General features: G+C 41.8%; 1 protein-coding gene across 1 annotated transcript in view; it reads left to right on the top strand.

The window, feature by feature from the left end:
- The window catches only part of LOC146855938 (sodium-coupled monocarboxylate transporter 1-like), a 251,585-nt gene that overhangs the window by 132,155 nt on the left and 105,071 nt on the right, over nt 1-14,359 (top strand). The window contains exon 6 of the mRNA XM_085653895.1: nt 4,693-4,833. Coding sequence (XP_085510021.1) covers nt 4,693-4,833 — 141 coding nt within the window. The remainder of the gene's footprint in view (nt 1-4,692; nt 4,834-14,359) is intronic.

Raw genomic sequence — 14,359 nt, 5'->3', positions numbered from 1 at the left:
ATACTTCTACATCAAGGATACATACTGAGTTGTTGCTAATGGTATGTATCAGGTGCAGATTTATAGTGTTGTTATTCAATTTCGTCACAAATTCTACTGCACCCTGCAAGTCTCCCCGCCAACTAACAAACAAATCGTCAATATATATATATATATCTATATCTCTCTATATATATATATATATATATATATATATATATATATATATATATATATATATATTCACTGAATAAACCATAGGTTTCACACATGTTATAGTTAGCTGGACATTTTACTGATAAAAAACCAATGAAATTCCCCCGTTATAGTTACTGTAGGCAACTATAACTCACGCGACCGTAATCCTCTGCTGATGCTAATACTGTATTTAGACACTTATTTGCCCATGTCTTCTTCCATTAAATTTTAGCTATACATATATTACAAATATTTTTTTTTCATAAAGACACATATGTCATCAGCAGAGGATTACGGTCGCGTGAGTTATAGTTGCCTACAGTAACTATAACGGGGGAATTTCATTGGTTTTTTATCAGTAAAATGTCCAGCTAACTATAACATGTGTGAAACCTATGGTTTTTTCAGTGAATTTGCAAGGTTTTTTAAATGCTAATTCCTAACTATAACGTGTGTGAAACCTATGGTTTTTTCAGTGAATTTGTACGTTTTTTTAAATGCTAAGTTACTTTACGCCATTTGTGGCGTGCGCGCCCACTTAACGCAGTTCGTTCCGTGCGCGCACCGTGCGCGCACAGTGAGCACGCGGTGCGCTTCGCGCACCGCGTGCCCACGTTACGCTACATGGGCCATGAACGCACGATGCGCTTCGCGCACCGTGCGCACATGGAGGACATATGATGAGCATCGCTGTGATAGGTAAAATATATGTTAGGTTTAGATCATATAAGCCATGCACAAAAGGTGCCCTTCGGGCACCTTTTACACACGGGGTGGGGAGAAAGTGGATATTTTTTATTTTTATGTTTTTATTTCTTACCGTACGCGTACGGTAAGCGTAATCGGCGAAATTTTCGAAAAAATTAAAATTGCCTTTTTTCACTTGGGGGATCGTTAGGGACTCCCTGGACATGGCTAGGTGCTTGGGAGCTGTCTAAACAGCCCCTTTACATGTTTTGGGACTTTGTTTTTCAACCCCCTGTCAGAGTGCGAGAGAGAAAATGGCGGCCGCCGCTTCCTGGTTTCGACCGATTCGAATGTTTACTAAGATCTAAGGGCCAATCAGAATCGTGCTCGCGCACGTCACCGTACGCTTACGGTAAGCTTACGGTAAGCGCACCGTAAGCGCACTGTAAGCTGCCACAGATATATATATTGATTTAAAGGCTATTTTCTCAGAATCTACTGAACAGATTTACACCAAACCTACAAAAGGCACTTCCTTGACCTGAGGACTACCTCTCTGCCAAATTTCAAGTAATTCTGTTCAGCCGTTCAGGCTGTAGCTGTGTCTAAAGGTCCTATGAAAAAATGCATGGGAAAAACGCGTTTTGGGACCCCCCTTTTATCTCAGCCCCCGCTTGACGAATCCCACCGAGACTTTCAGGGTAGGAGCGGAGCGTAGCGCCCCACCTATTTTGAAAAATTCGCGAGGATTCGTCAACCGGCGCCAAAGTTATTCAAAATAGAATGTTGCGGATTTCCTATGGAAACGTGGTCCTAACTATAACCACCTACTGGCGACCGCCAGTAGGTAATATATATATATATGTGTGTGTATATATATATATTATATATATATATATATATATATATATATACACCTTGTGTACCTCTATATGATTGACTGTTTTCTTGTCGCCTGTATTTGCCAGGTGTATTGATAGAATCTTATGAGGTGGACTGTTATCTTACTCTTGGAAAAGTAGATTGGAGATTTCTAGGTTTCTTCTGCCTATTAGGCATATACCAGTTTGTATATGTGTGTATACATTCATATATTGATTGTCTCATAAACGTGTGAGCAGAGACACTATCAAAATGGGGCAGCAGCTCTGTATTAGCTGAGTGTCAATAAAGTTTCACAATACACAATCTGATGCTGACAAAAGAACATAACGAGTTATCGGAAGTCACTATTCCATTTATTTGGAAGATTATACTATGTTCTTTTGGGCACATTTTACACACTTATTTCGAAGGTACTGTTCGTTATTAATTTTTATGCATTATGTATATTGCAGAGAATCTGCGGGTGCAAAATTGTTCGCAGTAACCAATTCTTTGATTATATTGTACACGCTGGACGAAAAGTAATGCAAGCTTGTTCCAATCAGGGGGCAGACGACAAAGAAATTTGTTAACAAGAAATTTTGGACTTTCGAGTACTTAAGTTGGTGTGTTTTATCATTTCAAAATGGCCGACGCATTGGGAATGAGATTGTATCAATGTGCTTTTGGTTTTGTTTTGTTATGTCCTCTTTTTGTATCACTTTATTTGGTGTTTACGTCATGCGCAGTAAATTGTTTAAATGTGACAAACTAAGAAGACATTTTTACCCGTGATCAAGGCGGTGACGCCGAAACGCGTTGGGCATGTGTGGCTTGGTTATTGAAAATAAACGACTTTGAAGCCCCGTGATCTGGAGCGTGCTTTCTTTGGTAAGGAGTGCATGGAGTGCTTTTGGCATTGTCGAACTGGATTGATGACAGGGAGCCTTGGACCCTGTAATGCACCGCTGTTCAAGTGTCCCGGTAACTTCTAAGGATGTGACTCGTAATATATATATCTATATATATATATTACCAAACAACTCCTCCGATCTGAAGAAGCAGAGGCCACTCGGGGAGAAACTGCAGGGAGCTCCTTAATGGACTGAAAATGGGCATGATGCGTTTCGGCCTTCTCGCCCTTCGTCGGATACCTCTGTGTCCAGGTTGCTCTCCCACCCGCGTTTTCAAACAACCTGCACCTTTCCCATTGGCGGGAACACGCTCCACCCAGATTGCTTGCTTGTACACCAATTGCAGCGGATGTGGACTGCAACTCCCAGAGTTCACTGATACAGGTAAGTGTTACATGGGGTTTAAACTATAGTGCCTCATTAGGCTGGCGAAGTTCAGGGAAATTCATGCAATGTGACCAAATGTTAAAGTCCCGGTTGGTATGCAGTCCTATGGCTTCCTTGAGTCCCCATCACGTTCTAGCCCCAAAATTCAAGTTTCAGCCGGACCGGGGAAGGAAAATCAATGTATCCTACCACTTTGTGTAGTCACGAACTGCGATGCGGCAGCCCTTGCTTTGCTTGCACTGTGAGGTGGGCCGGTTCCAATCCAATACCTTGGAGAGACAGAAACAGCAGCAGCTGCAGGAACCAGTGATGACTCGGCCAACTTTCAGAATACACACACACACACACACACACACAAACGTGCCCAAATGGAAATAACACACTTTCAGGACACACAAATGTTGAATCAGTTTCTTCGCTTCACATATGATTAATTAAAACCTTAACAATATAGAACATTTGGAGAGAGAATTAAAAAGTAGTTAGTTCATTGTAGTGCCTTATGACATATAGGAGTAGAAAGTAGGAGAAGTGATTTAAAATCAGTTATAGTTGTCTTGATGACAATGTCATTGTTTGAAGTCAATTAACAATAAGCCAAAATGCACAGTGTGTTGGAATATATAGATCTTTGTGGGCCATGTAACCTTCACGAGCTTATGGGATCAAAGAATGAAATACATAATTTAAAATCAACAGTCATTACATAAAAGATCATGTAATTATTTAAAATCTGTTGCAATTAAGCCGGAGTGCAGGGTGCATTATGTTAATCGGCACTCATCACTGCACTTGATTGGTTTTTGTAAGCAAGTCCTGCACTACCTTGAGGTATTTGCCAATTCTTGCCAGTTCCAAATATTTGGCAATTTGTAGAAAATGTTCATTTTTAATTTAACGGAGGGGTAGATGTAGGGGCTTATTTACAAGCCCCTTGCGCCACCGGTGTGTCACTTTTAATATGGGAAAAAATGACGCACCGGCGGTGTAAGGGGCTTGTAACTAATCCTGTAGTGTCTTGCAACATTTGAGAATGGAACCCTTTTGGGTCCTATTAGACTCCGGAGCTGTGTCAGAGCACAATGCCATGAAAGTTTGATTTAGAATGCCGGGTTCACATCTACACGCAGCAGAATAAAGACATGTAATACTAAACTCCGTGTGTGGATGGTTATTGGTGGGTACCCAGGCTTGGAAGATGCTACACTATTCAGAATATGAACACTACTGCTCTTAAACAGCACTATTTGGTAACGAGGTGTGCCTCCTGAATATTGAATCAACAATATAAATGGGACAAAATATCGAGGCCAAAAGATTTAAAATAAAATATTGACAGGCAAGTAAGTATAGATTGTCTATACGTAGATCCACATATATGTACCTATGTGGTAGATATATCTTCATCGTACGCAGATGTGGAGTTAAGAGTAGTAAATCTATACTCCCGAGTATGCACTTACCTTTAATATTTTCCCTCGATATTATGTCCTCAATATACTGTGCCACAATATTGCTAGTGTTGTACAATAGTAATGTGAGGCTGTTTGCATAATGTCATTAAATATTGGAAGTACATGGCGTACTTAAAATGCCCATTGCTATTTGAAATGTACACAATCATCTCCCAGCTCTAACATCTGTTTGTTTATCTTTCATTTAGCTTCAATCCTAGCCCTTTGCAGAGACACACCTTCTGGACGATTCTTGTTGGTGGAACTTTCACCTGGACTACGATCTATGGAGTGAACCAGTCTCAAGTCCAGAGATACGTCTCCTGCAAATCCAGATTCCAGGCCAAACTGTAATGTTTATTCATTTTCTTTCATGCTTATTTATTTTATATTGTAGTTCAATCTATGCCTTTGTATGTTTGTATACCTGTAGAGACCTTTAGAGCGTAAACCTAGCTACAAAGCAATTGGGTGATAGACACAATGGGGGTATTACCCTGGGTTGTGTAGAAAACAAGTGCGTGGAGCGTGGGGAAACAGTAGCAAAGAAGCAGGGTTACAATACTAATAGCCCCTCGGAGCCTGTTCACTGCAAATATCCCAGGATCTGGCTCCCTAATAGCAATAATCCACACCACCTCCTGTTTATTGCACTACCAGGCAGAGGTATCTCTGATAAGTTATATTTTGTTATTGTAGACCATTTAGTGTCTGTGCTTCCACTCCAGAACTGGCCTAGTCGAAATCTATAGCTACAGAAATGAATATCACACAGTTTTATATAATACAACATGTAAATATTAACTCATGGTCGGGTTTCACAGAGTACTATGAAATGTAACTAGCTACTTGCCCAAAGTTTTTGCTGATTCACTTGATTGTCAATGTTTTGGAAAATGCCTACTCATGTGTTTGATAACACAATTAAGGGAATGTGTTGAAAGTTTTCGTTAGAACCCCTTTCATAGGGCTATGCGGCAAGCAGGAGCTACAGGGCCAAACCGTGTGTGTTTAGGACTTCTATTCCTGAGCACCCCTTTGCACTTGACTCTCAGTGGTAGCATGGACCGAGCAGTCCAAGGCTCCTTCAGAAAGGGGGGAGGTCGATACAGGGGGTAAACAAAGGCTCACATCAAAAAGCTTATGCAGCAGCAACAATATATTATTGTCCAGCCAAATACTTACTTTTAGCAAAAAGATAAGTATTTTATTTTATTGCCATTTACACAAAGGTAAATACTATATTCACACACAACTACACAGTCCCCCATAGGTCAGGGCTCTAGTGTTTCATAAGCATTCCCTGTGTCCCACTCCCCCTCGTTCTAGCGATCATGGTTATTCCCCATTCACTTTTGGCAACCTCCAGGGTAAGCTCCACTAGAGGTTCAAGTGTCAAGAGTTGCTGACTAGGCCAAAACTCATTCTTATGGGCACCTGCTGGATTGGGGCCTCTTGAACTGGAGCCTCTGCAGGTGCTGGAACAGAAGTGGTTCCTGTAAGTTTACTGCCCGCAGCCTGGGCAGGCTGCACCCGGTCACCAGTCCTCCTCACACAACTGGTAAAGGTCCAGGCACTACTCCCATCAACTAGGAATCTTTCTATGGCTGGTAGTTACCACCTTTACCAGGACTATGTACTAGAGGCACATAAAGGATATGCAAGAGACATGTTCCACAACAGCCAATGCAAAATGGCCACAGCAGTTTCAGAGTTCACTGATACTGGAGATCTAATGAGGATTTTTACGTACTACAATTCATTAAATATTTTCTGTCAATGAGATCTCAAGTGAAATAGTTTTGTTGCATCGGAAGGTCAATTGTATTTGACTTTATTTTATATTCACTGCACTGGGTCAAAATCATTCTTTATTTTCTCTCTTTAATCACTTTCTCAAATCTTAATCTCTACTCACACTCACAGAGGCTTTGGTCCTCCGATGTACCTTATTATGTCGCATTGGGAGGTGAGGAATCTGGATGTCCACGATTGTTTACTTAATGAGGACAAATTAATTGGTAACCAACTCTCAAATTGGAAATTGAATTCAAATATATCACTCTCATGATCATACTGTAAATGTATAATATAACCACAGTAACACCGCACCTCCTAAAGAAGAGCAGTCTGGCCTAAATTATACAAACCAACAACTCAGCCGCAACAGTTTAGAATAATAACAAATAAATCTGGTGTTCTGAGATTAATCTATGACTGTCCCCGTAATGCTTTAGAATCTAAGCTATTATATGCATGGTCTATGTGGAAAGAACATTTAAAGTTACAATTTAAAGAAGACTCAGACAATGTAGATCGAATTTAGGAATTGTATTAGCAATTTAGAATTTGAATCAATAATTAGCATTTTAAACCATAAGTCATGAGTCTGGATAGCAAGTTAAAAATTGTAGTATAAAACCACACATTATCAGAAGTAAATCAAGAGGCAATCTTGATAGGAAATCGGGTACCTAATGATTTAGCCACAGAGTTCATAGAGTTTGTTAAACAAAGGGAGATTCCTACCACCAATAAAGGCAGAAGGACAATTCAGGAAAGTTCTAAATCATAGGCATTTAGGGCCAGATGTATGAAGGTAAATTGCGATCGCAAACGAAGAAATTCACAGAATTTCCATGTTTGCGATCGCAATTTAGCTGTGTGCAATGCACGTAAGTAAAAACCCACTCGCAAAATAAGGAAACGCAAGATTCCCTATTTTGCGCAAGCATGTAGAGAATCGCAATTTGCGATTCCCTAAATGCTATTCAAGTATCCATCGCAAATTGCAATTTTGCTGTAAGGAATCGCAAATTACCACCAACTTAAGGTTGGTGGTAAATTGCGATTTCTTTGAAAAATGCAATTTCATGCATTTGTTTAAAGTGCCATGTGGCACACATACATGTTCTTAGGGCATGTATGTGCACCACATGTGCACACATGCACATTTCAGGGGTGCAACAGGGTGTCCTTTAGGAACCCTTGCACCTTTGAAATTGCGTGCTCAATTTGCGAGTACCTTTTGGCTACTCGCAAATTGAGCACGTACTTCCCATTCATTCTAAACCATTCCTTATTTACGATTCACAATTTGCGAGTCGCAAATAAGGAATGTGTAGGAATTGCAAAAATGATTGCGATTCCTACCTACATAGCATTTTGCGAGTCCTTAATAGCGATTCTCTAAAAATCGCTATGAAGGACTCGCAATCTGCTGCAATGATACATCTGCCCAATAGTTCGTCAGAATTTAGGATAAGGGAAAGGCGGCAAAGACTGGTGACCCAGTAGAGTGAGTGATCCTCACTGACATGAGTTCCAAAGGCAGCAAGGGAGTAGAAAGTCAGCATCAGCAGCCTCAACATCGGGGAAATGATGACTGCCAAGGGAAAGATGTCTCAGTTCAAAAGTCTGAGAGCATATCTCTGAGAGCATCTGCAAATGTCCGACAGCTTGCGCGTAAAATGTCCGAGTGCCACCAACCAGCCAGCCAGTCGACAAACCAGTGCATCAGTGCATCCAATCAGAAGAAATCTCTTATTGCGGAGACCTTACCTCACCGCTATCACTCTCACTGACTCGCGCTCGACCCTGGCGGGACCCGGATGTTAGCGGGCCCGCACTGCACCCAGGGTTGGCGCGTTAGTCTTTCCTTGCGCTCTATTTCACGGAGCCTTCATTAGGCGCGCTGGGGCGGACGCGCAGCGGGTGAGAGAACCTTTGCGGTGCTGATAGCCTTGTTGTTTGCTGCTATCCCACTGCCGTGTTTGCTTTTTAAAAAAACAATATGTCTTAATGTTGTTTTACTTCTGAAATGCACTTTGCACATTCGCTGCTACTTTGAAGGGGGGAATTTTTAGTGTCATATCTTGAAAGCTGCTATTGCTGTGTTCGCTTTTAAATAATTTGTCTTAATATCGTTTTTACTTTTGAAATCCACTTTGCACATTCGCTGCTACTTTGAAGGGGGGAAATTCTAAAAGTCATATTTTTAAAAGAAATCTCTTATTGCGGAGACCTTACCTCACTGCTATCACTCGCACTGACTCGCGCTCGACCCTGGCGGGACCCGGCTGTTAGCCGGCCCGCACTGCACCCAGGGTTGGCGCGTTAGTCTTTCCTTGCTCTCTATTTCACGGAGCCTTGATTAGGCGCGCTGGGGTGGACGCGCAGCCAAAGGCAAGCCCGTCTGCGCCCGTCAGAGTCCGTAACGCATCCAGCGCCATAACCCCTGGCCAGTTCAGCTCCAGAAAATATAGCAGGGTGGAGCTGTTAGCCTGCGATCAAGGTTCGTGTAAACCACACGACCTAACTCCCCTAAGTAAGATAGAGTGTGCTAACTGTTTGTTTTGCTTGGGAGGCTCGATCGGGGCCAAGATAGGAGGGAGGGAAGGTAGCATTGTGGAAACCCCAAGGGATATCCAAAGTGCCCCCCCCCCCCCTCCCGGCCTAAGTGGCTGGTCACAATTTTGGTGCTCAGGAACGATACATTCAATGTATGTTGCTTAATATTCGATCATTAAGTAAACACAAGTATCAGATCGAAGATATTATTCGAAGCACTAACACTGATATAATTTTTTTTACTGAGACATGGGCAGATATCGCCTCATGTCCAGACTGGAACATAGCCCTACCTCAAGGCTCCACTGTGATTTCACAAAACAGAGAAGGGGGAAAAGGGGGGGGGCATTGCTATTGTTCATCGGGATTATATTAATCTGCGAATAAATGCTACTAAAGATCTTTCGGCAGAAGCCGTGCATTTTACCATCAGTATTAATAATGTAGTGAATGTTCAGGGCTTATTGCTCTATCGCCCCCCCGGTCCAAAAGCGATATTTGCTCAATCTTTGATGACTTACCTAGAGTCGCAAACTGATCATGGCCCGTTTTTGCTACTTGGGGATTTTAATTTTCACCTGGAGCTTGGGGACAATTCTGACACGGAAAGACTTCCTGACAATCTTTTCACTTTTGGACTCGCCCAGTTGGTGGCTGAACCCACCCATCGGGCGGGTCACACCCTGGACGGTATTTTTTCAAATAATTCCAACACAAATGTGGTAAAAGTTACTCCTTTGCCTTGGACAGATCATTATGCGGTTCTGTTTAGGATTAGGGTCTCACTTCCACTGTTGCGGAAACAAATAAAATCCACTAAAGTCATGTCTAGACGGTGGAACAAAGTCAGTACAGATGACTTATTAGTGGCTCTTAGTACAGGCCCTAGGTCGCTGTCTATGGATTGCAATGCGGCTGCTTCCGATATTAATGATTGGCTCCAGACAGCAGCTGACCAGGTAGCTCCCGAAAGATGGTCTGCCATTAGAAGACATAAGCCGACCTCTCCCTGTTACAATCCCCATCTTAAAGCCATAAAGGTGAAATGCCGAACAGCCGAGCGAAAATGGCGGCAGGATTATGATACATCTGCAAAAACGACTTATAATACTGCCCTCAAAGAATACAAGATGGCTATCATAGAGGCAAAAAAGTTGTTTTTTGCCACTAAAATAGATGAAGCAGGAAACTCTTCTAGAGAGCTTTTTAAAACAGTTAACTTGCTCTCTAAAGCCCAACAGGGCACTGCTTTTCATCCTGATCAAACGATGTGCGATAGTATGGCAATTTTCTTCCAAAATAAGGTCCAAGTTATCTATGATAACCTTTCTGAAGCCTGCCAGCTCCCAGACACAGTACGATACTCACTAGCGACAGTGAGACCACCCTCGAGGAAATTAACTAGCTTCCCCATGATTGGTCGAGAGGAAGTTGGTGATTTACTTCTCTCCTTAAAATCGGGATCACCTAATGACCCCTGCCCAGCCACGGTGCTTCACCGGGTTGCAAATAGGATTGGGGAGGTACTAACACCACTGTTTAATCAAATTCTGGAGCCAGGCAGCTTTCCAGCTTGCTGGAAGATGGCCACCGTTAGGCCTATCTTAAAAAAGCCCACGCTAGACCCCACAGAGCTTAAGAACTATCGGCCGATTGCCGGCCTGCCCATAATGGCTAAGATCTTGGAAAAATCAATGAACAGAGCCTTGACTGACTACCTCGAAACCAATGAAATATTGGATGTAACTCAGCATGGTTTTAGATCTAGTCATTCGACTGAATCGGCCCTGATTGTAGTTACAGAAGAGATCCGCAGAACTATGGATCAAGGGGGTAATGCAGTCTTGGTTCTGCTTGATTTGTCGGCAGCCTTCGACACCGTGAACCACACAGTGTTGGTTCAGCGGCTCCAAGATGTGGGTATCGGGGGTTCAGCACTGTCTCTCCTTTCCTCCTTTCTGGACGGGAGAGTACAGAGCCTATGTTGGGAGGGTTTGCAATCGGAGAGCTTTTTCTTGCCCTGTGGGGTCCCCCAGGGCTCCGCTCTGTCACCTACCCTCTTTAATATCTATATGTTGCCACTGGCAAGTCTGATTAGGAGGCATAGTTTTGAATTTACATCCTATGCCGATGATTCTCAGCTTATAATCTCCATGGTTAAACATCCAGAGAACACGGCTGTTAGGTTTCATGCCTGTTTGGAGGAGATTATAGCTTGGATGAATCGTAGCTTCCTAAAAATAAACACCGACAAAACAGAGGTTATTGAATTTGGCCAGGGGCAACCTCGATGGGATGCTTCCTGGTGGGCTACTATAGCTGGGGAATGTCCCACCCCTGCATCTAAGATCAGAAATCTGGGGGTTATCTTTGATTGTAATTTAACTTTCTCAGGTCAAGTTAATAGTCTTACCTCCTCCTGTTTCTTCTTAATTAAAACCTTGAAGAAGATCTTTCCCTTTATTAGGAAGGAACAACAGAAATTAGTAGTAGTAGCTCTCTTGCTTTCCAAGTTAGATTACTGCAATGGCCTATTTTTGGGAATTAATAAGTCCCATATGAACAGGCTTCAATCATTGCAGAACGCTGCTGCTAGATTACTTTTGGAGATACCCAGAGGCAAGCCTACCTCTGCGGCTATCCGAACTTTGCACAGGCTTCCAATCCAGCATCGCGTTGAGTTTAAGGCCTTATGTTTGGTCCATAAAGCTTTCTACGGAGGAGGTGCTAGGGCTATGCGCATATTGTTTAGACCTTACATTCCGGCCCGATCGCTAAGATCTGGCACCTTGAATCTTCTTTGCCTGGATAGGATCAGGAAGGCAAGATGGGGTGGTAGAGCGTTCTCCCACCGTGCGGCAAAGCTATGGAACTTGTTGCCTGTAGCCTTGCGTCTACAACCTAATAGATTGGCTTTTTCGGAGAGCCTTGAAAACGTGGCTGTTTGCTATAACATAGGTGAATGTTACAGGCTATTGGCCTCACTAGGTTCTCTTCCCTTAGCGCCAAGACGCCACGGCATACGAGCACTCTACAAGCATATATCCTATCCTATATCCTAAGAGCCACAGAACAAGACCAACATGAGAAACCAGAGCTAGAGATCTTCCTTCCAGGGGACTTTCAGTAATATATTTCTTGCTGCAATCATCACCCCAATATGGTCTGTCACTCATGTGATCATCATCCGCTCACAAGGTGTAAAAGAAGATACTTTAGAGAATTTTCCCAAATGATTCATGGGAATCGGTCACCTGTTCCAACCACACAGGTTATTCCACAAAGAACAATTCAAAATGTTGCTTTTCATGTACTGGTGTCAAAAGGTTTGGTTCCCCATATTAGGCAATGTCGAAGTGTCATAAAAGTATCCTTTAGGCATCAGGAATTGCGTGTGAAAGAACAGAAAAAGTTATATGAATATGCAAGCAACATCCTTTCACATCAGTCCATGAAGTAAAATGCAATCCTAAAGTAAAAAACCTCTATGCATATATAAAAACAATATCATTCTTATTAATAGATGAATGTGCAGTTGGACCCAAGCATAATAACTTCAGTTAAGTGTTCATTCCAAATAATCAAGTATCACAAGTTGTCATAAGTGACTGCATAGAAATGTTCAATCCTAACCATGGCATATTACCAGGAATCACAAGGGGCCCACATGTAAAAGATTTGTGTAAAACATTTCATCATTGTTGTTTCAGTATATCAAGATTGTTAATAATCTAATGCAACTACACAGAAAGTTTCATTCATGTAATTTATATCACAAAGGTTTTGCGCCAGTTTTTCAATCTCTGTCGTGCATTATAATGGAAGCATTAAAAGATGGCTTTTACATTCATTATAAACGTTAAACAATTAAATCGAAACTTATGTGTACATGAGTATATGACTTATCATATTAGTTTACATTTTAGTTCATATATTTATCAATTCATTGTTATGAATTTTCATTTCGACATTGTTACGCCATCAATCAAACCGATTATTAGACATGTTACACACACAATATGTGAATTACTTCTATTTCTACAATTCAATGCACTCTTTTACAGTGCTTGTATTTTGTCTTCAAATGATATTATTGTTCTTTTACTAAACGTGTGCAAGGTTTACATTTGCCTTCATGTGTAATTGTGTTGTCTCATCTAGTGGCTATTGACATCACTCTCGTAAACAGCGTTCACACTGCATCAGTTTGGACACCATCAATTTGTTTTGCCAGATGAACAACAGTATATTTTCCTTCTTCAGAAATTGACTGAGCAGGGAACTACAAATTGAAAACATAATATATAATTGACAGGTTCATAATGCATGTCCTCAAGTAGTTATTACGTTCCCACACCTTCTTTTTGTAGGAACATGACTTTACTTGTTGTGCAGTTTGCTTTCTGGTTAGCCAAGCTCACAGGGAGCTTGTGGGAAAAATAAATGTTGAGGATAATTTCACCATGAATCATCTCTCGCTCTCTGGAATGCCTAATCGCCTCCCATGTAATCAAAATTAAGATCTGGCGGAAAGGATACATAGACAAGAAGGGACAAGGAAGACCTGTCTGTCATGGCTAATGGGACATAGAAGGATGTCCAACAGCTAAAGATCCTTTCTTGCTCACGCATCTACTGCCCTCACACAACACCTCTCATCTATGGCACAGCTGGCTAAGACTATCACCTCAGACTAGCAGCTGCAAACACAATTCTCATGCCACAGATTGGCATGGTGGAGGGCAGTCAACACTGCTGACAAACGTAATATAACTGTGACATCATGGCCTATGCAAATAGGAGGGTTGTTAATAAGTGATACTGGAGCAGATGTTTTTTTGAAACTTTGCACTGTGCTCATGCACCTACACCCAGTCATCAAATTGACAAGTGTATTGTGAGTATTTGGATGTTAATTACCGCGAACAGTCACTTTCATTCAACTTGGCCATGTTGCCACAATAACCGCTACTGTGGTATAACTGTTATGCAAGGACTGTCCTGTGGCCAGACTTCTAAAGGGTCCCTGTGCCCACCCATGCCGGTGAACTCATTAGAGTGCTATCATCTAAGCTGTGTTGAAACTAATAATTTTACCTGGTCATGAGCACCAATTATGTATTTTCTAAAACATCTGGATTTTTTTACACATGTGTTGAACAATTTACTGCCAAAAAAGGAAAATACCACTATCTTTTGAGTAGTCCACACAAAAAACATCACCCTAATACTCACAGAGGAGACTATTAAGGTTGAAGAATAACATCTGGCTGATCCTACCAAAGTTTAAGAGAGTAAGACAAGGAGCTCAGATATTGAGTCTGCAGGAGCGTAAACTCTAGAACACACTGCCCCAAACTACGGCAGTGGTAGAGCAACAATAACAATCTAGGAAATCTCTTCAAATGGTTCTTTTCATGGAAGGATGTGGTTATCTGCTCGCCAGATTAGGTTGGGCCTGAAGAGCTGATGCACATCTTGAATGACTCTTTCAAGTGTAATATTAACTGTGATATTTTTGTTAGC

Source organism: Triturus cristatus, chromosome 4_1 (assembly GCF_964204655.1).
Source record: "Triturus cristatus chromosome 4_1, aTriCri1.1, whole genome shotgun sequence".
Taxonomy (NCBI): domain Eukaryota; kingdom Metazoa; phylum Chordata; class Amphibia; order Caudata; family Salamandridae; genus Triturus; species Triturus cristatus.
This window is presented reverse-complemented; position numbering and strand designations above follow the sequence as displayed.